Raw genomic sequence first — 27421 nt, forward strand, 5'->3', positions numbered from 1 at the left:
AGGAAACGAGATGGCTTCACGCGAAACTGTTTCGTGTGCTTTAGATTGATTGACAAAAGTCGGAGGCGAGATGCGAGGCAGATGCTGCTATGGCATGTACGATACGCCAGGACTGGCTTGGCCGGACACACATAATGATACCACAAGATTTCACGTTCTCACCTTTTTGATAACTGATTTTACGATGGGTACCTACGCTTATGGCGATCATCCATCGCATCTGGTCCCCGCAGTGGCCGGCAAAGTGCGGTTCGGTTCAAGTCCAGGCTGACCTGGCTGTTCGGCCATGCTGATTGGGACCTGCAGGCCAACAAGCCTTGATACTTCAGCTTGACGCGGCTGCCGCTGGTTGATCACTGTGTCTTAAATGAGCTGTTCCGAGCCGCTGCACGCCATGGGTCAAGTTCGACGGGATGTAATTAGACAAGCATTCTTGTCTCAATAGTCTGACAAAAAGCAAGTAGAAAGAAGGGATGAGATCTGAGGATGGATGGACTCAGCCAAATATAGCGCGTCGCTTCTGCTCCCAGTATATTTATGGAATCTAATCAGATTCTGTTTACTTTCGTGCACGTTTGATTGTTGTGAAGTGATTACTGAAATACCTACTTTTTTACTCGTTATGCACCACCCTAAGAACACCGAAGACCTCCTGGGGGATCACTGCGTCTGCCACTACCCGGACGATAGTACTCAGACTTGGCTCATTGATGATGATGACGAGCCACAAGTACACGGAAACCATGATGCCATCTTCTCCTTTGATGATGATGAGGCCGCCGATCTCTACAACGCCACTACAACGAATAGTGTCGACAGCAGCATAGAAACAGCACATGATGCTATCGACATCCCGCTACACTACACAGCCCAAGGCGAAGCTATCCAGGCTCTGTACTGTGCCTGCTTCGTGGTCAACGAGTCGCTGGGAGAGGAAGACTTATCGTCTCCCTCCTCGATCAAAGGAGGCGCGGCCGATCCCCTATTTGCGGGCGCCGTGGTCCTGAACCATACCTCGGGAGACTACGACTATATCCACCTCCAGAGCGAGTTTGGTGGTTTGACGAAGGCCTCGGTCATGTTGACACCACAGCCACAACCGCAAGCACATGGACAGGCAGAGGGAGAGACGAGTTCGCCTTTTTCATTACATCCAGCTCCTCCCAGCGACGGGACGACGACGAAGGGTGGCAATGGTATCTTGAGGACTGCGCTTGAAAGGCAATCTGGGCTGGGTCGGTACAGTGGGGTGATGGTATTTATTCTGGCATTCCTGTCGTTGCTGGCGGTGCTGCGCTGGGTGCGGAAGACGCGAGACGTGCCAGATTGGAGGCTGGGACGAGGGGTTTCGCGGAGTCGTTACGTTTAGTGCCGTGGGAAGGGGTATTACTTGTCGCTGAGGATTCGGGTAGAGCAATGTGGGACTTGGAAACGGACTGTCATTGTCACTCGTATTACATAATTCCTGTGTATATTGACAGGTTGCTAGGGTCGTGAAAGTGTTTGGGGTGTTATTATTCACATTCAGGGTGAGATCATATAATGACCACTTGCCGTGCATTCAATTCCCGAAATCACTTAGCATCAAATTGGGCGCTGTCAATTTCAACATCAGAAATCGGATACAACCCTCTAGACGCTCGTTTAGCTTCTGGCATTCCATGGTTGGGATCTGTTAAGGTTTGACCGGTACGCACATTGAAAATTGCGCTTTCTTAAATATTTTCGAATTGTTCAACTACCTACTCTCCAGCAACAAATTGTGAGCCAGCTAGTGCTAGTACCCATCCTTACTTCACTTACCAACCACGCCACACCAACATGTCTGCTGTATATGTTAATCTGAGACGAATCATGGCCGAAGAAGGCCGGCGCCAGGGGTTTTATGGTTCTGAATCGGGCCAAGATTCAGACGAGTCTTGGGAGAAGATGTCGATGGATAGCTCCAGTCTGCCAGACAATGTCGAGGAAGAGCTACCGCTACCACCACTGGCCTCCCCCAGTGTTTCAAGCAGAGAATCGCTCACCGTGGAGGCATATCACGAGAAGGAAGCAGTGAATTGTACTTTGGAGCAAACCGATTCCGATCAACGACAACATCATTCATCAAAGGAAGTGAAGGAGCTCTGCAACAACGCCGCAGACGTCAAGGCGGGAGGCGGTGCCTTCTACGATAAGGATTACACGCCCTACTCTATCCGACTCTTGTTCACGCCCGATGGAAACACCTCTTCTTCTTCTTCCGACAACGAGGCCTCCAAACTCCTTCCCAGCAGCGGATGGTGGGCCGAGATGTTCATCAGGTGCGACGTGGTACCCCAGCTCATGAGGGAAGGCCTGCACTGGACGGACAAGAACATCATGCGGGAAGAGGGACATTTCGACTTCGGGCCCATTCCCTACCCCTGGGGACCCATCGCGCGGACGTACTACCTGCGAGACCTGGACCACGCGCCCCCGCGCTGGACCGCGAGCATGCAGGTCCACGCCCACCGTGTGGCGCCGCTGTCGCGGTTCCGGCCCGGCCGGCTGACGCCCGAACGTCACCTGACCGCCGCGCTGGCCCGGGCCCCGAACGGCGCCGCCATCTACTCGTGGTGCAGCTGGGCCCCGGACGAGGCGTACAACGCGCTCTACGACGACATGCCCTTGGAGGGCTGGTGGCCGTGGCCCAAGAAACGGCCGGAGGAGGAGGATGCTGCAACTACGAAGACATCAACTGAGAGTGGCAGCAGCAGCCGAGAGACTGGAAGTCGCGAGCGGCCCTCGGGGAACTTCTTCGAACCGGCTAATTCTGGTTATATCCGCGAAATTTACCTAGGAGTGCACACTGTCAACCCTGAGCTTGAAGGGCAGCGAGGCGGTCTGTAACTCTGCCTGAGATGACGGGGTGGAGGCTGCCTCCAACTCCTTCCCCAGCAGCACCAACGGCAACCAAGTGTTCAGAAACTGCTCTAGAAAGATCAGATTGATGACGCCGGGGACGGGCTATGTTGGTACATTGCTTGCTTTGCTTTCCAGAAAGGAAAGGATACTGACTGAAATTCAGACTTAGTTAGGAATGAATATTACAATTCACGGTTAAAAACTTATCCTCAAGATTTCTAATGCTTTTCCGGTTCCTCCACAGCTCGAAGATATCGTATTTATATTAATTGCATACAGCCATGTAGGTATGCGAGACAGAACACAACGGGGGCCAAAAGTCCATGCTCCGCAGCCTCGGAGGCCCAGGAGACCGGGATGGAAATTTCTCAAGGGGGGTACAAGTGTGACATACTCACCCACCTTTGACTCTGCAAAGCCCTGATCAGCTTAAAGACAAGGCAGGTGACCTTCAGACACATTCTGCTGCGGCGTAGTCGAGGCTGGCTCTCTGGCCCCGAACTCGAGACCGGAGGGTCCGGGTGGGGAAACTGTGTCGGGGAATTGTCTCGATTCGCTGGAAAGCGAGGGAGTCAGGCCACATGTGCTCCCAGGTACGATGCGGCATGTTACTATATTGGGCAATTTTTCCGGTGAGGGCCCAGGGGAGGCGGACTCGGGGCTGCTGCGAAAAGCAATTCTCAGTATGCACAACATTTGGCGCAGCCGCCCCGCCTCGCCGTATGACCACGCCGAAATCGAGGAAGGATCGACAATACTGGTTGTCAGCTTACCACCATTACCGTAAACTGATCTTGCGAGTGTGATGCTTGCCGTATCGTATACGATGGCCAATGTCACCCTAGGAAGGTGACGAGCACCATAAAAAAGCTTTTCTGCTCCCATGGCTTCTGACCATGGTGGTACGGTCAGTCCTGATCTCGCTTAACATAAGGCATCCCACCGAGTTGTGGATGCCTGCTGATATCAAGGCTTGGTGTAGCGATCCGATGCATTGTAAATCCTTCAGCACGGAAGCCTTGCGCCCAAGTTACCATCTTGAACTGGCGGCAGGCAACCGTGATAATTATGGACTGTTGTCACACATAGTCCTCTGTGTGAGCCGTAAGGCTGACAAGGATCGGCCGCAGCTGCTCACGCACTACTCCACACCGATAGCCCCATCTGAGTCAGACTACGATGATTAGGCGTCGTGACTTTATTAGTTGTGGCTTCTTTTTCTCTTCTCCCCTTTGCGGCTCAGTCGTCGACGGCGGGAGCTAAGTTTGTATATATTGCCAGTGTTCCAGATGTGAAGGATGGAAGTCGGCTGTTTGGGACGCGTTTTCTCACTAGACCATAATACTTTCCCTTAATACATATTGCATAATAAATCATCATAGTCACCGTGTGTGCACGTCCCCTTGCCATAATGTCCTCAACCGCCAAGGAGTCACGGCCCCCTTTGCCCTCCGTTTCGACAAACGTCGGGACATCTACCTCCGCACCGCCCCCAGCCCCAGCACATGCCGCAACCGTACCCACAAACACCAACAAACCGAAAGCCGTGCATGACTCCCTGACCCCCGCCGAGAGCCCCGAGCAGATACGCCACCAGCATCATGTCGGCCGCGCCGACACCAACATGACCTGGGGCTCCCCCGCGGGCCTGGGCATCCGCGCCTCCAACGACGAGAACCTGCTCATCTTCCGGAAAGCCGTCGGCATCAACTACCTGCCGCCCGTGCGGGGCCCGGCCTTTGACCGCTCGGCGACGGTGGTGAGCCCGCGCACGCTCGAGGAGGGGCGGCGGGCCGCCATCGGCATCTACCGCAGCGTCATCGTCGAGGCCTCCCATAAACACACGCTTTATACGGTGATGATGGTCCTGCTCTATCTTTGTTATTTTGCGCAGGTCGTCATCGGCGCGGCGCTCACCGCCCTGGGCTCAGTGGCGGCGCGTTACTCGACCACCATCACGGTGCTGGGGGCGCTCAACACGGCGCTGGCGGGGGTGCTGGCGCTGATCCGGTCGTCGGGCCAACCCCAAAAGCTCGGCAAGGACCAGGTCGGCTTCCGCAAGCTGCAGGACTGGATCGAGGAGACGGACGCGCTGCTGGCCGTGGGCATCATCGGGCGGAACCGGCGCGAGGTCGGCCTGCTGGTCGAGGTGGCGTTCCGCAAGTACAACGCCGCCAAGGAGAGCGAGGAGAACAACCGGGCCGATATGTACGTGCAGCAGCCCGAGGACGAGAATAGCGTGGGCGCGGGCCGGAATGGCGGCGGGGCGAACGGGGCGGCGAAGAATGGGGCGGAGAACGGCAGGGCGGGGCATTAATCGGGGAGGTTGATACTTTGTTGAGAGGGGGCGGCCTGGAAAGGAGCATGATGAAATATTAGACTTCTAGAGCATGTTTGAATTTAATCTAATCGATTCACTCCACAAGGTTCTCTATGTGAAATTCATGCTTTTCTACCATGCCTCTTGTACGTCTTTCAAAGTCCACAAACTCACAGCTTCTATTTTGGTTCCCAGCATTTGCGTCGCTGGTGAAACCTATGATTGAACGGTGACCCGTCTTCGGTCCGAGTTACCTTATCTCTACCTCGGGCCATTGGATAGGCGTGGAGCTCTCCAAAAAGGATGAATGTTTCAAGCCTGATTGGAGCGTTGCCAGCAGGCCAATGGTTTTTCAGTACGAAAAGGGGGATTCAACTTCGCCGGGTGTTTTCAGGGGAAGCTTGTTTACAGCAATACATAAACCAATTGCGACGTCTGACAAAGGCATCATATAGGCAGCTCGTTTTGAATGGGTGACAGGTCGGGTGTTTAGCATCGGACAAAAAAGTGTGAGCTCGCTAGATGTGACGGTATGGCAGAAGATAAGACATGGCCACTGATGGGCTCGAACGAAAGACCTCGAGAGCAGAGGCGGTAGTGGGTGCAGAACCCATGCTCATAACCTGTCGACCAAGAGTGCGAGCTCACTAGAAGTGAAAGACTTGTGGCTATTAAGGGTACATAGCGCACGGTCAGAATTCCAACATTTGGCTGTGGGCAGTAGGTACACGTACACCATTGGCATTTTCATGTAGGTATCCCTTGGAAGCTGGGATGCAGGAGGTCTGGTACCACATCCAGCTGTGGCTTGCATTAGCTTATGCCGGCCAAGGCAAACGGACTTACTGAGCTATCAACCTTTCCCATCCTTCTCTTCTCATAGCCGTGCGCTGTTTCAGATCGAGACGTCATCTGTCAAAGGCAAACAGCCAGCCTCTCGTCAGTCGTATTTGAGCTTTTAGGCTATATGTGACATGCATACCCGGACCGGAAAGTGAACACTCTGTACCACTCACTGTCGAGCAGAACGATTGCATTTTGATATGTCAAGTACCCAAACCCCTGCCCCAGCTGTTGCCCGTTCCTGATTGAGTCAATGCTACCTCCAGATCTAGATCATGCCACCACTACTTGAGCTTATTCCTAGCCGCATTGTTGAAGGAGGAAAGAACCACCGCCTCGCACACCAATTTTCAACAGTGTGGAATGCTTTTGTACTTGCAACATCAAAACTCCACATGTGGTCGGCAGAAAGCTGCTTCCCAAGTTGCGAGCGCAATAGGCAGCCACGTACCCATCAAACAAAGAACAGGTACTGTTCTTCTTGGATGAAACGACATGTCGTCGGACTCCAATAAGGAAGGAAGGAAGCGCACATGGCTGGCCCGGCGGGAACCTGCAGTGTGCAAGATTACAATGCATCAACAAAGCAAAGTAGACGGCTAGACTGACCAGGCATCTTTCCATATCATTGCACTCTTTCGTTTTGGGCCACGACTCGGCGGTTCCCATTGAGTATATTCATTTTCCTTTGCGCATCTATCCTTAGCTGCACGGGTCTATTCACCCCCGTATGTGTCTGTACGAAGTTTTGAGGCATCTTTTGGTATGTCGAGTGCTGGTGTTTCATGCGATTAGAGCCGGTGCTGATACTTACTTACCGTAGGAGGCAACTGTCCAAAGGAGCGCAGCCTGGTGCCAAGAGCAATTGGGCAGAAGCGCGGCCCCAACCTTGCGAATACGGCACTTTAGACCCGAGGAAATGATTGAAGTGTTGGTCCATCTTCTATCACATTCAGTATTGATGCTAATACTTTGCTTCAAGCAACGTCGGGATCGACTTCGGGTCTTCCCAGGCCAGGATGGCGCTCTCGTTCACGGACGACAACGGCCAGCCTGGCAACCCGGGGAGGGCGAAGTACATGACGGGGGCCATCTTCGAATGCCCTGCTCTTGCAGCGACGTATGATGGCCACCTGGTTGCGGGCAATCATTGTGACGAGCTGGACGAGACGTACGCGCTGAAGACCATCGCCATGCACAGCTGCGGCCTACTTTCGAAAACTTCGCTGCGAGAGCTCCCGGGCGGGGCTGAGGTCCTGGACGCATTCGAGAACAGGCGCCTCTTCACGTCCGAGATGGAGCTCGCGGAGTTGCTGCAACTCCTCGTCTTTCTCCGCGATCAGGTCCGCCAGCAGGTCAAAGTCATGGCAAACGGTGGTGGCACAGTGCGCATCAGGAACGTATTCGTTTCCGTCCCCAACTACATGCAAAACGGCGAGAAGAAGGAGGACTTGGACAAGCTGGAGGCCGACTATCTCGGGATTCTGTGCCCCATCTGGGCCGCGGCTCAGGTCGAGTCCATTCGGGTGTTCACCGAAGGGCAGGCGGTGGTGTCGTACCTATGTGCGGCGCCCGATGACCCGCTTGGCGCCTGGCGTAGGAAGGAGATGTGGCAGTGTTTCCGCGATTTGCGTGACGATGAATATGTGCGCCATTTCGTCGTGATCGACAGTGGAAGCAGCAGCGTGGTAAGAAGACCCAAGCCACCCCGCAGCCAGATATAGTTACTTCGGCTGATTGCCACGTCAGAACATCGAAGTGCTCAGGGCATACTTTGACGAGACGGGTGAACTCATACGCAGCGAGTCGCACTGTGAGCCGGGATGGCAGCAAGGGGTACGCGGGGGAATCGGCATCACCAACAACGCGATTCGGCCCTGGATCAGGGAACAGGTGGAGGACTTGGTTCCAGAAGGGGAGCTGGCCCATCTGACGAAGCAATGGGAAGAGGTAAAGGGGGAAATCGACTATACCGAGCCGGATGCATCCGTCACCCTCCGTGGGAAATGGTCGAACACTTCGCTCGTCGTCACACCGAGGAAAATCCACCAGGTTTACAAGAAGGCGTTCAAACCGGTTTCTGCTGCCGTCCGAAGCGTCGTCGAACGCATGCTCCAGGCGGACAAGGACTTTGGCATCATATTCAGCGGCGGCTCGTTCTGCAACCCCGGATACCGCAGGACCATGCAGGGTTACATCTCAGGTGTTCAAGCGAAAGCGTCGCAAGACGACAGGGTACGCGTAAGGTACGCGTTTCTCGCTGACCACGACCCGAAATGGTAACTATGGAACCACCCAACTTTCCCCTTTTCTGTATGCTACTTACCGCTGAGCGCTCGCAGGTCAGCCGCCGTAGCAAAAGGCCTTACCAGCATCGCGGCAGATACGCCGTCATTGGCCGAGGTATTTCAAGACTCCTGCATCGGTCTCCAGCTAGGACAGGCTCGCTCCAACACGTGGATTGGCCGACCCGAGGCGAACATCCTCTTCAGCAAGGTCAGTAACAAAGTCCTCTCGTTTCTCTCCTTTCTTTCACCTCTGGTGCTGACACGGAACAAGAAACATGGCCGTATTGTGGACTTCACCACCCATATTCTACCTCGCGAATCCACCACTCATCGATTCGAGCTAGTCTGCCACCCCGCATACGGCGGTGGCGCGAATGATGCAACGTTCGAGATGGGTCCCGAATCGGGCGTGCATCTTGGCCCACCGGGGGCGTACAGGATGGCCTTCCAGGTGCCCTGCGAAGACTTGCCACGATACGTTCCAATCCGCTGGCGGCTTCAGGGCAGTCACTTGGACTCGATCAGACATGGCGATGGGGACGACCCACCCATGGCCGGCCGGCAGCGGCTGGGGATGTTTTTAAGCTGTAGCGCCATTAACAGTAGGGGGCGTTGCATGCCCAATATATACCACAAAATGTGGCATCTGGGCGTGTCTATCCACCCCGCGACCAAGCAGCTCCGCGTCGACTTCTCTTTTAGGTTTCCGGCTAAGTGTGCGGCCTGCAAGAGACTCGTCTTATCAAAAGGCTGGCAATGCATGATCTGCCGGGACGTGCAGCTCTGCGAGCGTTGCTACGGCGGTCGTGATGCCGGGTGCGCCCGCCTGGGACATGTGCTCGTCATGTTTGAGCAGGATTGGTTTTTGACAGTATGATGGCATTCAATAGGTTCATCCGTAGCGACAATTGTTTAGGGGAGGTTGTCGGTCGTTCAGGGAGGTCTCCATCTGATTCAGGGGGGTTTCCTAGCGTAAGTAGATAGTCAAGTCACATTGAAAGTATGCAAACTATAACTTTGTGACTTTGCAAATTACGACAAAGCAACTCAAGAAGCCGAGAAAAAAGAACCCTTACTTCTTGATCCTAGCAGCCTCGCCGCCATATCGGCTCGTAGTCATCGTATAAAACGTATTCCCCGCGCAAAGAAGCAGCAACGAATCCACAAACCGCCAATGCTCCCCCGTCATACGCCCATCCGTCCTCAACCTCTCACACTCCTCCAACATCTCCCGCTCATTCAGCAGCTGCAGCACGAACGCCGCCGCCTTGGCGTCGTCGACGGAGTCCAGCCCGCAGCTGGTCTGCAGCACCCGCACCAGGTTGATGAAGACGACGGTGCGCCCGCTCGCGAACGCCGCCGCCTCCTTGTCGAAGGACCCCAGGTCGTTGACGATGGAGACGTGGTCGCCCGCCAGCCGCAGGAGGCGGGCCGTGACGGGGTCCTCGAGCGAGATAGGGGACGCGATGCTCAGCTTGCACGCCGCCGCCAGCCACCAGTCCGCCGCATCCATCCAGCGGTAGTCGAGGTACTCGCGCGGCGTGGCGAACCCCCGGGGCTCCGGCTGCGAGTGCATCACCCACTCGAGCATGCGCTCGAGGAAGTCGTGGCCCGCGTCCGTGCCCGTCCGGGCGTCGCAGGCGCGGCACAGGGCCACGATCTCGTCGATGCGCGCCTGCAGCGGCGTGGTGGCAGTACCCTCCGTGGTCTTCTGGCCGCGCATGCGCGCGACGAAGTCGTCCTGGACGTTTTTCAGGTCCTCCCCGGGCGCTTCCTCCCAGGAATCTACACGTCGGTCAGCAGGCGCCACGCATACCAAGTATCATCTTGGGGCAGGTTGGTTAAGTTGCCGGGAGGCAAACATGGAAAACGCACCATCGAACATGACGACGAACAGGATGCCCACGGCGATCAGCTTCATGCGCTCCTCGTCGGCCTTGGGGAAGAGGTTGATGGCAAAGGTGACGAAACGCTCCCCCAGCGGCGCCTTGAGCTCGCGCTCGGCGATGGTGGCCAGGTTGCCGCCGCGGGACAGCCTGGCGCTGGTGTAGCTCGTGTCCGCGGCGACGAGCTCGCACAGCTCGGCCGCGTAGTCGAGGGCGGCCTTCCAGTGCCGGTTGTGCTGGAGGCAGGTGAGGCCGGTGTGGTAGGGGAAGCCGGCGGCCTTGGGATCGAGGGGGAAGCAGTTGTCGGAAAAGGGGTCGTGGGCGGCAGACCCGTTGGCGTTGGCGTTGGCGGCGGCGGCGGCGGCGGCGGCGAGGGGGCTCTCAAACGACCAGTCCTGGGCCACTAGGAAGGACGGGAGTCGGGGTAGGTAGTTCCACGAAAAGACCACGGGGATCACGTGCTCCAGGTCCTCGGGAGCCGCGATCTTGGCCAACTGGAGGGTGGGGGTGGACATGGCGGAATTGGGTATACCGACTTTGGGAGGGCAAGGAACAGTGTGATATTATGGCCAGCGATTGACGAGAGGTGATAGGGTGCCGAACTTCGGACGAACGAGGGCAAACACCAGGTAAGGACGAAGACTGCCTAGATAACTGTAGAAATGTACCAGTAGCACTATGAGAAGACTACATGGCACGGTTTGGTTTTTCAGAGTTTTGTTTTGTACGAGTTCCATTTCCCCCTCTGAATTTCCCGACATGCGAGTAGGTGCGTAGCAAGGATGCCAAACCGTCCAAACAAATGAGAAACGTGTAGACAGAAAGCATTGGCGACTTAGCCATGGGGGTTTAGTCAAACCCCCGGCAGAAAGGAAGCAAAGATAAGGGCCCCAGGGGTTCGTGGCATGACTAGAGACCAATATAGTATGCAAGTAACATATGTATGTAGTAGTACTAGCCAGCATCTCGGCCCGCATATTACAGTTCCCGAGAACCGTGTTAGGTACGGGTCCCCCTGAGTCGCGTGCGGATTTGCCAAGTTCGGTATGGGCTTGGCGGCGCATGAGCACCTGGAAGCAGTGGGGACAACAGTCCGAACAAGGCAAATGTCGGATCGCCGTTTCGGCTATATCCACGTCGACTGCTTACTGTACGACAACCGTCTCCATCCACCGGTGGAAGCCGGCGACCGAGTTCTGGAAGCAATTTGAAATCCAGATACTACATAATATCTCCAGATGATCCAAGGGCAGGGGAGAGGCCGCACACAGCGTTTGAAACGTACTGCCCTGCATGGGGAAGTTGGAACATGGATACGTGAGAAGGCGAGCTAAAACATGTTACTTAACGGGGTCGTCTCAACAGCACATTCCCCATTCTTTAAGCTGTGTCTGGCTGCCAAGAAGATGAGATGAGATGGAATGGAACCTACCCACGGTACGGGCGCGACAAACTCGTCGACTCATGCCATCTGCAGGCTGGTATAAGCAGGGGAGTGACCCAAACCAAACTGATCAAGGGTGTCGCGGATCGTTGACAAGAGGGGAAGAACATCTTGCAGACCCGAGGCCTGCGGCACAGGAAACTTGGGCAGAGGGGATGACGGGGGGACGTGGAGACGCCCCGGACGGCATCAGCTATAACAGGCGTCCGCCTCTGCAACTTACATAACCCAAAAACCATGTTGGTTAACCCTCTTCTGAAACACTCCAGGTCAACGCAGACTACCAAGACACTACTATACGGAAATGACCAACGCCCAACCCATTACCGCCATCATCCTGGACATCGGGGATGTGCTCTGCAGCTGGAAACCTGCCTCGGCCCTCCCCGTCCAGCCCAAGCTCCTCAAGGAGTTCCGCACCTCGCCCATCTGGCGCGAGTACAACTGCGGCCTCCTAGGCCAAGACGAATGCTACGCCCGCCTAGCAGACCACTACGGCGTCCCCGCGGACGACATCACCACGGCCTTTGACCTGGCCCGGGCGTCCCAGGGCCAGAACGACGACGTGGTGGCCTTTGTGCGCGAGCTCCGGGCCGCGCACCCGGACCTGCGCGTGTACGCCATGTCCAACATCTCGCGGCCCGACTGGGCGATCCTGCAGGCCAAGCCGTTCGCCTGGGACATCTTCGACCGGGTCTTCACGTCCAGCGAGGCGGGCATGTGCAAGCCGGAGCTGCGCTTCTACCGCCACGTCCTCTCCGCGGCCGACCTCGCCGCCGGCCAGACCGTCTTCGTCGACGACAAGGCCGAGAACGTCCTGGCCGCCAAGTCGCTCGGCTTCCGCGAGGGCGTCGTCTTCGACGACGCCGGCGGCGTGCGGGAGAGGCTGCTCGCGCTGCTGGAGGACCCGGTGGCGCGGGGGCGGCGGTGGCTGCGGTTCCACGCCCGGCGCCTGCACTCGGAGACGAGCACGGGCGTCGTCGTGCCCGACAACTTTGGCCAGCTGCTGATTTACGAGCTCATGGAGGATCTGAGCTTGATTGAGCTCAAGCACTTTGATCGGACGTGGAATTACTTCATGGGTAAGCAGCCCCTGCATTTGCATCATTGCCATCGTCCCCCTCCTCCCATCAATGTCGAAAGCCCAGGGTGACTGACCGAACTTGCGACAGGTACCCCTTTTGGAACATCCCAAAACTACCCCGACGATGTCGACACGACATCCTACGCCCTCAAAGTCCTCTCCCCGAGTCTCGAAATTTCCAATTCGGTCATGGACGAGATGCTCTCTCCGCAAATGGTATCCGCCGACGGAATCGTGAAAGTCTACTTCGACGCGACGCGCGACCGGACAGATCCCACCGTCTGCGTCAACGTCGTGCGGCTCTTCTACACCTACGGCCGCGGCCAGGACCCGGGCCTGGCCGCCACCAAAAGCTGGATCCAGGACGTGCTCCTGCACCGCGCCTACGAGAACGGGACGCGGTACTACCACCAGCCCGACGTGTTCCTGTACTTCTTCGCGCGGCTGCTGCGGGAGAACCCGGACTCGGACTTGTGCCGCACTCAAAAGTCACTTCTCCAAGAACGCCTGCGGGAGCGCATCAACCTGACGGCGGACCCCCTCGCCCTGGGGATGCGGGTCCTGGCGTGCCACTACGTGGGCCTGCGCAACCCGACGGACCTGAAGCAGCTGCTGACCAAGCAGCAGGCGGACGGTTCGTTCGGGGTCGGTTGGCTCTGCCAGTACGGCAAGACGGGCGTCAAGCTGGGGCACCAGGGGCTGACGACGGCGCTGGCCGTGAAAGCGATCGAGGCCATGAACGGACCGATAACATCATCACAGGCGGCTGACCACGACAAGAGCATATCGTCGCCCCCGGTAGTACAGGCCCCCTTGGCGCGGAAGCACAGCGAGGATGCGTCCAGCAATGGGGGCGATAGCGGTATTGGGTACTAGGAGCTAATATTACATACCTAATGCTGGCCATGGCTAGATAGCCTGAATGCGATAATTACCAGTGTCGTCCGGACCAGTAGTTGATAGCAGTTTGGCAAGGGTCTGCCGGTGAAATTGTCCCGTTCATGTTCCACATCGGAACCAAGACGCCGGGTGTTTGGTTCCGGACACGATTTCTGCCTTAAGAACAAGGGCTCTCTGAATTGTGATGGAGATCGCTATGAAACGCATGACTTTTCCTCTGGTCGTAAATCAAGTTTATCCGAGTCAAGTCGCGTCCCCCGCGTGCCCACCTTTCGCGTGGCTGCGACTAAAGGCCTGACTCGCGCGGGCAATCGCATTTTTGAGTTGCCAATTGCGGTAATCGTTTATAGTATGTAGGTACAATAATACACCCACTTTTTCAGCGTTCCCGCCAATCAGAATAGGGCGTGCACCAGATGAAACGGCTCAACCCGCGCCGCACGGGCCGGTGAACCTTCCTTCGCTATAGCATGGTCCGATGCAGGCGCGCTGTGATGGGCCAAGACCGACACGATACCTGGAAGATGAAACTAAAATAAGGCCAGGTACTTTCGAGTGGCGGTAAGAACGTGTGGAGAGGCGGCTAGGTCCGGGGATGGACTAATATCACTTACAGGTAAAGCAATCTTGCTTGCACATACATTATGTAGGCACGTGACGCATATTATTCGTCTGCAAAAAGAGCGAGTTTGGGAGTTCTGGCACCAACAGGGAGCTTTAGTTCACTTTGTTTGGTCGATACCGATTACAAATGCATATTAGTTACCCAACCGGACAACCCATCTCCCATCATGTCCGTCGAAATCACCCAAGAAACGCCCGCCCACCCCCGAGACTGGAGCGGCGGCATCGACCGCTACCTCGAGCAGCACCAAATCGTCTGCCGAAAGGTGACGCCTTTGTCCGGCGGGCTGTCGGGCTGGGTCTGGCGCCTCGACGGCTACGACGACGACGACGGTAGCCATGGCCGGGGGGCCGGAGAGCCGGTGATTCTGAAGTGCGCCGACGGCATGGCCAAGCTGGCCCCCGTGCCCCTCGCGGCCGAGCGACTACAGCTCGAGACCAAGGCCCTGCGATCCCCCGCCGTGGCCGAGGCCAGCCGCCAGGTGCCGTCGGTCGGGGTCCCGCGCGTGCTGAAGGAGACGCGCCGGGGGTACCTGATGACCTGGGGCGGCGAGACGGACCTGCGGGTGGCGTATAAGGAGGGCAAGATAACCGTGAGCAGCAACCCCCCTCTTTTCCAAACCAAACCGACTGCACTTTTTCCCCCTGACCTCTGTCTATCTGCTATTAACTAACACTCCCCTCGCCCCAACAGGACCCCGCCGCCGTCGGCGCCCGCCTGGGATCCTGGCTAGCCCGCCTCCACCTCGCCGGCCGCCGCGCCGACCGCGACGACGGCTGGGCGCCCCACAACGACGGCGTCGCCACCTTCACCGCCCCCGGCGGCCTCGAGGAGCAGGCCGTCCGCGCCGCCATAGGGAAAGCGGGCCGCGGCGAAAACCCAAATTCGGCGCGCCGTCGACGTGCTGCGCCGGCCGCCGCCCGTCCCGACGCTGACGCCCTGGGGCTTTCGGCCCATGAACACGCTGGTGCGGGCCCGGGAGGAGCAGCAGCCCGTCCCCGAGGAGCTCACCATTGTGGACTGGGAGTTTAGCCACTTCGGGGACCCGGTCTACGACGTGCGGCTGTGGGCGGCGGAGGCCATGGTCCTCGAGGCCCAGTGTGGGAAGGGGGATGGAGGAGGAGAAGAATAAGACGACGACAGGGAGCGGGGTGGCGTGCTGCTTTCCTCTTTTCTGCGGGCCTACTGGATCGGCACGGGGGATGCCATTGTCGACGACACGTTTGTCTGCAAAGTGGCCGTGGCCATGGGTGCCTTTCTCTTGCTGTTCATGCCGGCGCCGTTTTGGGACTGCGTGGAGGCGGACAGAGAGCCTTGGGTGAAGGTGGCGCTGGACTACGTAAACGCTGGTGCGGAGGGGGATATGGCATGGTTGCGACAAAGTCGTCTGGGACCGCTATTGATGAAGCCTTGATTGACCGTCCATCCGAATTTGAACCCCCTTAGAGTGAACGTCTCGTAAGAGCTGTTCAGATAATCAAGTTCTAGACGTATTTGCACGATCCTCGTTGATCAGAAAGGCCCATCCAACCCCTCCTTGTCATCAAATAGGTACGACATATTCTTGCTTTGCTGTCACGACCGGAGCGGTTACTATTCTTGGAGGCAAAGAAATTAAACAGATGTCAAACATCCCCATCTCTGTAGTTGACATCCCAATTATGACGAAGAATCATGGGCCTTATTTGCTCAAATGCTTCTTGGCCGCTTCCGGGTATCGGTCGCCAGCCACGACCGTATGGTCCACAGCCTCCTGAAGTTCCGCCGCTTCCGCGTCCGTCAGCTCCACGCGCCGGCAGTTCTCCTCCACCCGAGACACCTTGGTCGCGCCCGGGATGGCGATAACACCGTGACGGACCACCCTGTTTGTCCTCCCAGGTCAGTTGCTCGCCAGCTTACTTGAATCAAGGAACGCAGCGGCTCTCGTTGGAAAAGGGGGAGCGAAAGGGAGGGAAAAAGAAAAGAAAAAGATGTTACGGACCAGGCAATAGCAATCTGTGCACTCGTGCACCCCTTCCTCCGCGCCACCTGTCCCGACGGCCTCGGCCAGCCGGACGTTGCGTTCAAAGGCGCCAGGTTGGAATCGCGGGAAGCGTCGACGATAGTCGTCGGCCGGCAGATCGTCCAGCGTCTTGAACCGGCCCGTTAACCAGCCCGCCCCCATCGGGCTGTAGCCCACGAGCGGCACGCCCAGCTCGCGACACGCGTCCGCCACACCTCCCCCATCGAGCACGTGGCGCGAGAACAGGCCGAGCTCCTCCTCTACGGCGGCGGGCGGGTGTACAGCGTGGGCGCGGCGGAGAGCGCCTGACGCCGGATGTCGTAGGCCCCCTTGAGGCTGAGCACGACGCGCGGGGCGTCTTCGGGGTACTTGGTGAAGTAGTACTTGAGGAGGTGGAGGGAGTGGGCGTGGGGTGGGCCGTAGAAAGTGCCCTGGGGACCGGGTTAGGTGGGTAGTCAATGTTGGCAGGAGACTGCAAGTGAAAGGGCTGCGAGTGAGGTCCCCTGGGCTAAGTGCTTACCGCGTTCCAGAAGTTGGCGCCGTTCTCCAGGGCGGCCTTCATGGGTTTGATGGCCTCCTCGTGTGTGATTTTGCCGGACAAGGTAAGATCTAGGAAACATCTTTTAGACTCAAGATACTCGGGGATGATGACTTGCTTCTTGATTTGTATCAAGGAGAATGCGCTCTCTCGTTCTTCACTTGCGTTTTGATCAGCTTTTATCTCATGAAGCATGGAGGAATTTGTCAGCCTCTTTCAGCTGTATCAAGCCCCTTAGGCTTTTAGGCGCTGCATCCCTTGCTTCGATCTCGAATGTTGGACCGAGACCGAACATGATTAGTGACCTCCCGCCGGCAGCAACGTCCAATGTCCAACCACGCGTGGGGGTGGCCTAGATAATCTCCGTGGACACGTCTTATAGTCCGGACTTAGGACTCAAACGAGGTGCAACATCGAGGGCCCAGAGTGCTACCATAACATCCACGCCGGTGGAACCCATTTCCCAGTCATAGCTGCATCTAGATCCCAGTGGGTGGCATGGATGATAATTAACACTCGTTGGCACGTTTCTACTCTAGTGTACGCCAAGATCTTGACTCACATTGGCATAATTCATACGCAGCTCCGATATTATAGTACGAAAAGGGGGTCAATATAGTAATCCACTTTTTCGAAGTTGAGTCGGCTAACATCTTAATCTCAGAACCAACGTCTGATTTGCCCAAAGAGGACAGGCGTGTAAACGGAGTGACCTGTTATCCGATCGTACAGGCCGCCGTCTCGCCGTTGTTCCAACAGTTACGCCACTCGAATATACTTAATACAGCCCACTCGGTCAGTATTCGTATACGTAGCAAGCCGGCGTCCCCTCCATGGTATCTCTGCGATTGGCTGTGCCTTGCATGATGGTGGCAGTGTGGCGTCGCTCAAGTCGACGGAGGGATTCAATTGTACCTATATACAGCCCTAATATAGCGACATGTCAGAAAAGAAACAGGCCAGCCTGGAATCCCAACAACCCATCCATCGTCCCCTAATTACACCCGAAATTGAGCCTCAAGCCCAGTTGCTGCGAGCATACCCAATCGCATTAACCCAAGTCACGCCCCCCGCAAACACCGAGTCCACCACGACGTCCCCGCTGACGTAGGCCGTGCTGAGCACGCCGTACGAGTAAGCCCCACTAGATTCGGTCACGAACAGCGAGCTGCCGGACTGCCCGCCCGAGCAGTCGAGGACCGTGTGCGCGGGGCCCGGCCCCGCCCGGTCGCAGCCCCCGACGCGCGTCGCCGTCACGCCCGTCTGGCGGTACGGCCGGTTCCCCCCGCTCAGGTCGCCCGGGTAGCCGAAATTGACAAACTTGGCCTGGCCCGCGTCCGACGGGACGGCGACGCGGGCGCCGAGGTAGCCGTGCGCGTCGCCGAGGCGGTCGCTGAGCACGAAGACGGCCCAGTCGTCCTCGGAGAAGCAGTCGCCGCCGTCGCCGTCGCCGTCGCGGTTCGACAGCAGGATGGTGGAGACGGAGGCGCTGGGGAAGACGTCGCCGGCGTTGTAGTCGGGCTGGAAGACGTAGGGCTGGTTGGCGACGTAGCAGTGGCGCGCGGCGGCGACGTGGCGCGGGCCCAGGAGGGAGCCCGTGCAGTAGCCGCCCGGGAAGCCGAGCTTGCCCATGGCGGCGTAGGGGTAGGACTGGTCGTTGTACTGGACCCGGTCGTCGACGCCGCCGTTGACCCACCTCTTGGAGGCTGGGGACCCGGGTTGCTGTCGATTCTGGGGAGGAGAGGGGGGCTGCTCGGTGGACCGTTGGTGCAGCAGGTCTTGTTGCGAGATGGTCGCGACTTCGGGGATCGTCGCGTTGGAGTTGGACCAGTACGATCGGAACTCCTCCAGGGGTGGGCCGATGGGATGGATGGCCGTCACTGCTGGGGCTTCCTCCTTGGTGGGCAGAGCCAGGGCGGCCAGAGGCAGACTGAGCTGCATGCACTTGAGCAAAGAAGACATACTAAAGGATAGATATTCAAGATTGAATTTGGGCTTGGACTAGTATTACTATTCAGGGGGGCTTGTGAATGCTTCTGCAAGGCAAAGTTAATCTATTTTCGCCTACTCCAGGGTAAGACAGTTTGCTACGCTTATATACTCGGTTCATTATCATTGCTGCCGCGCGATACTACGCGGGAGTCTTGGCTATCTCGCATCGCAAGAGCTTTTTGATAAAAGATGGCCTGCGTGATCTTTCTTACCTGATGATCATGCTGTGCAATCCAGGCCTTGGTGTCTTTGTTCCTCACATGAAGCACTTGGTTGCAGAATGACCATGGCATTATCATGATGCTCTCAGACATGGACTGAACCCCGGCGAGGGCAGCCGATAAGGGTCGCGGGGTCACAGCGCTTCCTATATAGGAAGTTGCGTGGAACCAAGTGGGAGGGCGGCGGGCGTGTCTCATTGGTCAGGGCACGGGCTTCTGCAAGACGCCACCCCTGGCAGGTATCGGCGAATCAGGGGCAAGGACATCTGACATGCGTACATGCATAATCTTTATTTCTCTTTCCCCAACCGCACTCGTTCTAAAATAGACAGCCACCAGGACCGAAGTAGGAGGAATGCCCTACCAATGTCATAAGAGACCTCAGCTTGCTATCTTGCTGGTAAGACTAGTGTACATCATCAGGCCTATGCAACCATACCCAGCAACGTTACCTCGTGGCATGAAATTGCATTAGTGGTCATCGCTGGGAAAGTCATCGGATGAAGCACTGTTGGCTTACGATCTCTCAGAGAGAAAGTACGCCATTTCTTTGGCATCCGGAACAGTTGTCGGAATCGATGGGGTGAGGACTTCTCCCCAGTGCACAAAACGCTGGCAACCCTGGATGCGAACTTCTTGTCTCAGCCGCAGTGGTGCATCATCACCCCGGTTGTGCGGAAGATGGATTCCTTCGTACCAGTTCCGCCTCCAATGACCGTGTCTTCGCCGCCTGAAGGGTTCCTAAGATGAAGAGGCCAGCCGTTTGATACGGCGTTTCCATCATACCCAGTAGTTATCTCAGCTAGCCCATCTTCAACCTCGTGTCTTTGTCCGTAACCGTTATGGACGGATATTTCAAGAATCTTACTCTCGAGAGACAGAAGCAAGTGAAGCATCACTTGCACCAAATGTATCATCCAAGTGGACGGACGCTTAGAGAACGAATGAGATTGTCCCATGAGCTAACCATAAGTACATTCGGTTATCTCCCTTGTCCACGCTGAGATATCTTCTTGAGGCTTGTTTGAGAACGCCATAGCCGGCTGACCATTGCCAAGATAAGCTCTCCGAGTCCGGTCTGCGGACTGCCAACATCACGCCTCACGTCTACACCAAGTTGCATGATCTTTCGTTTGGTGCTTGAAGGGGGACTGTAAAAGTATGGGCCTGGGTAAGTATGATCGTAAGCGACGAGGAAAGAAGCACACAAAATGTGCGACAGCTTGATGCCTCGGGGTACCATCTTTTTGGCGGGGGGATAGGAGCAGAGGTCTAGGTCCAGCTGAAATGGTGAACTTTATTTCAACAAGGGTCTGTATTGCCCGAACTAGCCTCAGAACCTCGGTCGAACGAGTATACAGGGAGCTGTCCCCATCTGACTTGGTTGAATCAGCATGTATTGCCCCATGTCTATTCCCAGTGCCTTGCTTGATCATCACTCCTCTTTCACGTTTTCCTCCCTCTCGCTCCGAGTAGGGGCCAGGATACTCAAACATCACCAGGCAATGACCAAGACCGCCCAAGCTACTTAGGTGACGTCGCGTGGACCCCCCCAGGATATCATACGTACGCATCTTCCTCTTCCAACCACACAGGGCGTAATCTGGGCTCAAGTTAATTATCTCCAGGAGAACACAGACCAGCGCCCCCCCCCTATCCCTCCAAAGAAAAGAATCCATGGATAGATAAAATACAGCGTTATCGATCAACCATACCCTGCCGTAGTTTAGTCATCGGAAGGAATATGGGGGAGGTTGTTTAATCTCCGCGGCAAGCGGCAAGGGTCAAATCACATGTTAAAACGGCTGTTCGCCAGATACCGCAGTATACACCGCAATGACGGAAAAGAACCAGGGACAAGGGTCGCCCGAGAGCGGAATGGACAAGGATGGATGGAAACCCTTGGCCGACTATTTCTGTACTGAAATTCCTGCTCAGCTCTTCTCTCTTCTTTTTTTTTTCCCTGATCGGAGTCGGTCCGATTGCTAGTCTGAATAATAGTATCCAACTTAGAAATAACGTCCTCCACACAGCGGGCCGGGGTTTATCGGCACTCATTCTACAACCCTTTCGTATTGACGATATCGTTTCCCCTCCAGCATGTGCAGTAACAACTTGGAAGGCACGAAGGAAGAGAGGGGTTGCCCCGTTTGATCAGAGGGGCTCTCTCGGCCGAAGGGGCCGTGAACCCCCTTCCCAACCAACATACGTGCTGCATACCCAATTGGTCAAGTTTCCGCCCGGCCAGTATTACTCCTGACCTCTAGACATGGTCTATGCTCTCTACAGGCAAACTTGATATGCCCTTTGTCGTTTATGGTACAGTGATGAAGGCCGCATGTCTGGCAAATAGCGAAGTAAAATGGTATCTAATTGAATGCAAAGAAACTTGGTGATGGTATCTATAACTGAAGGAAACAAAAAGAAGCGAAAATGCTGTGGTATCATGAAGATCAGAAATCGAAACCGCCGCCCCGTGGTGGAAAAATTCTCGAAGCTCTATGATGCAAAACGTCGCGAAACATTTCAAGTCGTGAAGTCATCCCAGAGGTGTGAATGCTAGTCAACCGCACATGCACGCCATGTTCCTCCCCCCTTCTTCCTCTTTCAGTTTTGCGAATCCTCCAGCTGGTCTAGGGCCATCGGCATGGGGTACCCCTCGATCCAGGCCCGGACGCTCTGCGCAAAGATTTCGGGGTACTGCAGATTCCAGGCGTGTATGCCGTTCTTGACGACAAATGTGCGCGTGTCCTCGCCCCCGCCGGGACCGCCGCTGCCCATCGACCGCAGTAGGCGGCCGATCTCATGCGCGCCCTCGATGTGGTCCTGCTTGCCGCCCGCGACGACGGCGACGCGCTTGTTCTGCCGGCCGGCCTCGACCACGTCCTCGCGGCTGTAGCGGTGCGTGTCGCCAACGCCCGTTGTCGACAGGCTGGACGTAGTGTTCTTGCGGATCTCTCTCAGCAGCTCCTCGTTCTGCAGGTTCGTGGCCCACCCGGTCGCCTTGAGCAACATGCCCGACGGGGTGTTGAGCAAAGCCGTGAGACCCAGGTACATGACTTTGGGGTAGCGCCGCGACAAGGCCTGCCACCCGTTAAAAAGGTACGAGACGCCCGAGACGTAGGCGCTCGAGACGACGTCCGGGTGCCGCCGGATGAGCTCGAGGGCAATGTAGCCACCAGTGGACATGCCGACGAGGTGCGCCTTGCCGTCGTTGGCGTGGTTCCGGATAATGTCGGCGATCAGGTCGGCGGCGAGGGCGAAGGAGAATGGCTTGACGTGGCGCGACCGCGAGTGTTGCGGCAAGTCGGGAAGTAGCAGGTGGTACTCGGACAGCTTGGGCCAGATGTGCACCCAGTCGAGGTGGGAACTGAAGAGGATGTGCAGCATCACCACCGTCACGGGCGCCAGCGGGTTGAGCGACACGAAGAACAAATCCTTGTCACCGCCGGCCTCGCTGGGGTTGTTGTTCATCGTCGTCGTCCAGCTGCCCCCGCCACTACCACCACCACCACCACCAACAATAGAACCCCCCGTCGTGCTACCCTCGCCTCCCGATGACGACTTGCTTATCAGGCTTGCCGCATCATCCTTAGACCTTAGTCCACGCGGGCTGCGGCTACTGCTGCTGCTACTGCTGCTGAAGCTGTTGGACGTCGGTTTTAGTGCCGGTGACCCCCAAGGCATCGTCGCTGTATCGGCGCACTGCCACCTATGGTCAAGTTGAATTGGGGCAGTCTCGCTGATGGTGTCTTCATAGATTACCGCCTAGTAGCGACCCGTCGTGGTTTCGGTTGGATGTGGCTGTTCCGGAAAAGTGGTGGCCACAGGTTGCCACTGCAGATAAGTACTTGATGTAAGGAAACAGCAACTCGTTCCGCTTGTCAAAATAAGAATACGGAACAAGGACGTCGATCCGGGGATCTAATGTAGTTTGGCTCCCAAACTGCCGGGAAGCCTAAACAAAAGCCGAGTATGTGACAGGTGGGATCTCGAGTGCAACAGCCGAAGGGGTGAAGCAACTAAGACAGTCGTCACTAGATAGTTCGAAACCGACAGAACACAAGTGCGGGAGTAGTCAGTATGTAAAGACGGAGATGTATCGGAAACCTAGGAGCAGGTGGACGGGGAGCCCTGGCCTATTTCTGACCCGACCACTTCATTCTAGAAACGAGAAGTGGGAGCCGGAGGAGTCGCGCACGCAAGGGAGAGGCGGGACCGAGGGACTCTCAGTCTTTAGTTCAAACCCGCCTACCTTCATGCGTGGCGGAGTCTTGTGGGCGGGAGCAACTGCTCCTCTCACTGCTCCTCTCACGGCAACTGGCGTGCGCGATGCCATCTCTCCAGGCCTCCCTCTCCCTCAACATGGAAGCCGAAAGATGCTCCATCTTAAGGTTACTTCGGCTCGTGCCACCGTAGCAGCGGCAATGGGTACACTGGGAGTCATGAGCAATGGCCTTGAAATGTTCGGCAGGTGTGGGACCGAGTAAAGCAAGGCACCCTGGATATCATGGTATAGGCTACCGATGATCAGCAAAGACGAGGGGAACATTCCCTATCAAATCAGCTAGTAGCAGCATGCATACGCATACCTACCTTAGGTACATGCCGGACTGGCCTGCTTGCCTACTCCTAACACTGGTGCCTCAGTCATTCCCTTGCGCGAGACAAGATGCCCACCTGATGGAGGCCCGAACTTCGGGATGGCCAGGTACACGTGCCAAAACACGTGGTTTTTCGGGAGCTTGCTGCTAGCCAGAATGGAAAAATAAGAGAAGAAATCTCCTGGCGCCAGAACAACGGTAGCTTCGTCTCATCTGTAGCATGACGAGCGCAACGGCGCCGGACTGTGCCTCCTAATCGGGCTAGCTCTGGGAAGCCCGAGGTGGTGGTTTTGACCCAATGATCAAAAAGAAGGGCGCTCGAGCTGAGGCTAGGGCCGGAGCTGATGGTCTTGGGAGCTGGAGCCCTGCTGCCTTCAGTGTGTCAGCTGCAGGGAAGCTCCCTGCCGCAAGCTTTGGGAATTATCCGTGCGTATCATGTCATGCCCAGAAATGGTCACGTATTTTGGTTGACAAGTTTTCGTACGAGCAAAGACTCGAGGGGAAGCGAAAGAGGAGATTGCCATTGCAAGCTAGACGCACTGGGCAGGCACCATCTAAGTAGATACTTGTATATGCGTAACACTTAAAGCTACATTCTTTTTGGCGTAGAAAGGGCTGACTTGCCTGTCCGCGTGCTTGGGTCAAATCCGAAACCGGCCGAAAAACGAACTCAAAAATACGTTGATGTGGTTACCTAAGATACATGTCGTTGGTACGTACTGGACACCGTCGGTTGTCGGTTCTCGGTTGTCGGATGCGCCCTGGGCTGTTGGCAGAAGGTGCGATGTGGGTTGGATTTGTTACCAACCTGCCTCCTGCTTCCCAGCTTCCAAGGGATGCATCAAAAATGCAAATGGTGTACGTGTACTGTCCACAATGTCCACTCTGCGTCCTTCGAATGGATTGATGCCACAGAAAAGTTCTCTTCGGCACCAAGGCTCTCAGACTCGCTCTCGTCGGCTCTCCCTCATTTTGCATGGTGGTTCTGTTTGCAAACTGTTATCAATCGATTGCTGGCCAGAAGATTGAACCCCATTTGTTTTGGTTGCTGCTAGGTAAGCCCAACCAAGAGTTGGGACCTCGCAGAAGCAGGGAAATTGCACCAAACCAGTTAGTTGATGGCGTGAAAACGGGCAACCCGAGAGCGTGTTTGCGGCGTGCGCATGCGTCAAACGCAGCACAGGGTCTTTGGCCTACCCATGCACTTATTTATTTACGTACTGCCTGCCTAGTACACTTGAGGCCTGGCCCTTCGAAATTGGGTTTCTTTTTTCCGAATGCCACATTGGCATCGCAAATGCAGCTAGGTATTGCATGCACCCCAGGATCCGCTTCAGCCAACTGCCGACCACACACACACACACACACACACACACACACACACACACAATCGCCAAGCAAGCACCATCAGTCGTATACCCAATGCGTATAGTATCTAGTTCTAATTCTTGCAAGAAGCTCACCAATATTGAAGAATGACAGGTTCAAGTCGAGTGACGCAAGTTGCCTCCGATCGGCAACACCCGCGTGGATGAACCAAGGAGCGAAATAAACCGTCAGGGGAAATGACATCATTTGCACAAAGCCAGACGCTACTCGCTAGCAGCTTGACAACGGGACACCCGGACCTGCAGAAAGGAGGGACAAATGTAACTTCAGCTCTTTAACATCGAACCAAAGAAAGCCCAAACTGAAAGATGGGCTGGGAAAAAAATCAAAACACTCGTGTTGGACACACGCACTCTTCAGCTTTCCAGCTCGATAAATATATTGGCTTTGTCCTGTCCAACGAGGAGAAGGACTCCGTGTCGCCGAGCCGATTGATCAACCGACCCCGACCCAGCCAACAGCACACGCGCCATGTCCATCATTTATGGGACATTCCAGTGACCGATTCGACTCAACAGCGGTCGACATATATCCCTTTCCGACCTCATCTCCCCAAACCATGATCCTGCCTTGCAACTTTAATTCGGTTCCAGGAAGAAGAAGAGGAGGGCGCAGATGCATAATACCACCACCGACCATGTCCGCAACCACGGCAACGCGATGTTGCACGCCCCCGCCGTCGTCGCGAGCCCCGAGACCGAGCCCAAGACCGAGATAAAGACCGAGACCAGGTCTGAGACCGAGACCGAGACTGAGACGGCCGTGTCGCTCGTCCTGTCCCGCCGGCGAGGCAAAGGCTACGTCGTCGAAACCCGCACCCGCCGCCTCAACGACCTGATGTTCCTGATCGGCTGGCTGGAGCTCTTCAACGCCCTCGACTTCCCCGCCAACGTCTTCAACCAGCGGCCCGTCCCGGCCTTCGCGATGGCGCTCATGATCACCGGCGGTCTGCTCATCTTGATGGCCTCGGGCGTCGCTCTTGTGGACCTGTGGAAGAGCTGGCACAACCTACAGCTCCTGTGGCGGGAGAGGGCCCTTTTGCGAGCCGAGCTGGAGCAAGCCGAGTCCCAAATGAGGGCCGACGAGGACGCGATGATGCGAGCCATGTACCTCCGAGCCTGGAAATGGGTCAACCGCGGCGAGTTGGGATGGGAGTTCATCGACCGGGCCCTGATGGACATGATCGGCGGGTTCGGCGGTCTGCTGGTCGGGATCGGCACCCTCCTGGCGCCCGGAGGTGGCAACGCTCGAGTCTTCTTGGCCAGCAACCTGCTCTCCGGCTACGTGGGCAATGGCTTCGTGGCCTTTTACGGGCTCATCAACGCGGGCTGGGCCGTGTATTTGTGGCGCCAGGGTAGCTCGCGCTGGTCGGCGGTCGAGGCCCAACTCCGGGACCCCCAGATCCTGAAACGGGCCCGTCGGTGCTTCTGGAACCACCAGGTCTACGCCGCCCTATATGGCGTGACGGTGGTCGTCGCCGCGGTCGGCTCTCTGATCAGCGCCACCATGTGGTATGGGTACGTCATTCTCATACCGTGTATCGCCTCTTCGGTCTTTGGCAACGTCCTCTGGCGGAGCCGGGTCGGGTACAACCGCGTCGTCTTCCCGAACAAGCCGATGCTGTGCCAGAACATCATGGACGAGATCGCGTGCGTGATCCACGTGCAGGAGCAGGTTCGCGAGGGGCACCACGCCGCACTGCTGGCCCAGTACTCGCGCTCGCAGCTGCTGGACTTTATGCGTGACCACGACATGCTCGAGGACCTGTGCCTGGAGCTGGCGCGGGACCCGACCTTGAGCAATACCCTCCTACGCAGCTCGCCGAAGCATGTTCGATGGGACCGGTCGGCTTTGATGTCGATCGAGTACAGCGTCCTGCTCCAGGCAGCGGAGGCGTGCCTGGCAAGGGTGGGGCTACGGCGGGCGATTGACCGCGAGAGGCTGCTGTACGAGCTACTGGGGTGTTACAACGCCATCGAGCGCGAGATGTTTAAGGGCCCCTCGCGCAGCGCCACGGAGAAGTCGCTGATGTCGCTGATGTCACGCTTCACACCCGGGCAGAGCACGCTATCGGTCGGCACATAATTTTAATGATCAATGAATAATAAACGAACGAGAACTGCGTCGAGGAACTAGAATGAATATTGGGGAGGACGAGGGTATAATGAGTATGAGTACTAGGGGGTTGGTTGGTGGAGATGGCGCTGTCGAGCAGCATTAGCAACTGGCTTGAGGCCAAAGAATATTTTTGTGTGAAAGATGGATGGACGGCAGGGACCGAAGGGGATCTAGACTACAACAAGGGCGCAGTGCGCGATCCTAAAGAATCCGGAGATTGTTATATATTTTAGGTGATTGATCACTTTTATCATTCGGCTCTTCTCATCTCTCTTTTGCGA

At 56.5% G+C, this 27421-nt stretch overlaps 11 protein-coding genes across 11 annotated transcripts; 7 read left to right on the forward strand and 4 right to left on the reverse strand.

Annotated features, from left to right (window-relative positions):
* Positions 1-622: 622 nt before the first annotated feature.
* On the forward strand, positions 623-1369 carry PG985_003362 (uncharacterized protein; the record flags this gene model as incomplete). Its single annotated transcript, XM_066823131.1, has 1 exon — positions 623-1369. The coding sequence occupies one exon, from the start codon at positions 623-625 to the stop codon at positions 1367-1369; it is 747 nt and encodes a 248-aa protein (XP_066690563.1).
* Positions 1370-1854: 485 nt separating this feature from the next.
* PG985_003363 (uncharacterized protein) lies at positions 1855-2871 on the forward strand (the record flags this gene model as incomplete). The annotated part of the gene is made up of 1 exon (XM_066823132.1): positions 1855-2871. The coding sequence occupies one exon, from the start codon at positions 1855-1857 to the stop codon at positions 2869-2871; it is 1017 nt and encodes a 338-aa protein (XP_066690564.1).
* Positions 2872-4297: 1426 nt separating this feature from the next.
* PG985_003364 (uncharacterized protein) lies at positions 4298-5203 on the forward strand (the record flags this gene model as incomplete). Its single annotated transcript, XM_066823133.1, has 1 exon — positions 4298-5203. One exon carries the CDS (start codon positions 4298-4300, stop codon positions 5201-5203), a length of 906 nt encoding a protein of 301 aa, XP_066690565.1.
* Positions 5204-7068: 1865 nt separating this feature from the next.
* On the forward strand, positions 7069-9214 carry PG985_003365 (uncharacterized protein; the record flags this gene model as incomplete). Its single annotated transcript, XM_066823134.1, has 3 exons — positions 7069-7737; positions 7799-8295; positions 8392-9214. 3 exons carry the CDS (start codon positions 7069-7071, stop codon positions 9212-9214), a joined length of 1989 nt encoding a protein of 662 aa, XP_066690566.1.
* Positions 9215-9409: 195 nt separating this feature from the next.
* Positions 9410-10738, reverse strand: PG985_003366 (uncharacterized protein; the record flags this gene model as incomplete). The annotated part of the gene is made up of 2 exons (XM_066823135.1): positions 9410-10122; positions 10213-10738. The coding sequence occupies 2 exons, from the start codon at positions 10736-10738 to the stop codon at positions 9410-9412; spliced, it is 1239 nt and encodes a 412-aa protein (XP_066690567.1).
* A 1233-nt stretch (positions 10739-11971) lies between these two features.
* On the forward strand, positions 11972-13627 carry PG985_003367 (HAD-like domain-containing protein; the record flags this gene model as incomplete). The annotated part of the gene is made up of 2 exons (XM_066823136.1): positions 11972-12749; positions 12840-13627. 2 exons carry the CDS (start codon positions 11972-11974, stop codon positions 13625-13627), a joined length of 1566 nt encoding a protein of 521 aa, XP_066690568.1.
* Positions 13628-14442: 815 nt separating this feature from the next.
* PG985_003368 (uncharacterized protein) lies at positions 14443-15408 on the forward strand (the record flags this gene model as incomplete). Its single annotated transcript, XM_066823137.1, is given in 3 exon segments — positions 14443-14868; positions 14970-15116; positions 15133-15408. 3 exon segments carry the CDS (start codon positions 14443-14445, stop codon positions 15406-15408), a joined length of 849 nt encoding a protein of 282 aa, XP_066690569.1.
* A 549-nt stretch (positions 15409-15957) lies between these two features.
* On the reverse strand, positions 15958-17011 carry PG985_003369 (Aldo/keto reductase; the record flags this gene model as incomplete). Its single annotated transcript, XM_066823138.1, has 4 exons — positions 15958-16138; positions 16190-16538; positions 16589-16709; positions 16799-17011. 4 exons carry the CDS (start codon positions 17009-17011, stop codon positions 15958-15960), a joined length of 864 nt encoding a protein of 287 aa, XP_066690570.1.
* An 822-nt stretch (positions 17012-17833) lies between these two features.
* On the reverse strand, positions 17834-18778 carry PG985_003370 (uncharacterized protein; the record flags this gene model as incomplete). The annotated part of the gene is made up of 1 exon (XM_066823139.1): positions 17834-18778. The coding sequence occupies one exon, from the start codon at positions 18776-18778 to the stop codon at positions 17834-17836; it is 945 nt and encodes a 314-aa protein (XP_066690571.1).
* A 2858-nt stretch (positions 18779-21636) lies between these two features.
* On the reverse strand, positions 21637-22503 carry PG985_003371 (Alpha/Beta hydrolase protein; the record flags this gene model as incomplete). Its single annotated transcript, XM_066823140.1, has 1 exon — positions 21637-22503. One exon carries the CDS (start codon positions 22501-22503, stop codon positions 21637-21639), a length of 867 nt encoding a protein of 288 aa, XP_066690572.1.
* A 3179-nt stretch (positions 22504-25682) lies between these two features.
* On the forward strand, positions 25683-27107 carry PG985_003372 (uncharacterized protein; the record flags this gene model as incomplete). Its single annotated transcript, XM_066823141.1, has 1 exon — positions 25683-27107. The coding sequence occupies one exon, from the start codon at positions 25683-25685 to the stop codon at positions 27105-27107; it is 1425 nt and encodes a 474-aa protein (XP_066690573.1).
* Between the last annotated feature and the right edge of the window lie 314 nt (positions 27108-27421).

This window comes from Apiospora marii (assembly GCF_038362585.1).
Source record: "Apiospora marii strain CBS 49790 chromosome Unknown utg000002l_segment0_segment0, whole genome shotgun sequence".
NCBI lineage: Eukaryota > Fungi > Ascomycota > Sordariomycetes > Amphisphaeriales > Apiosporaceae > Apiospora > Apiospora marii.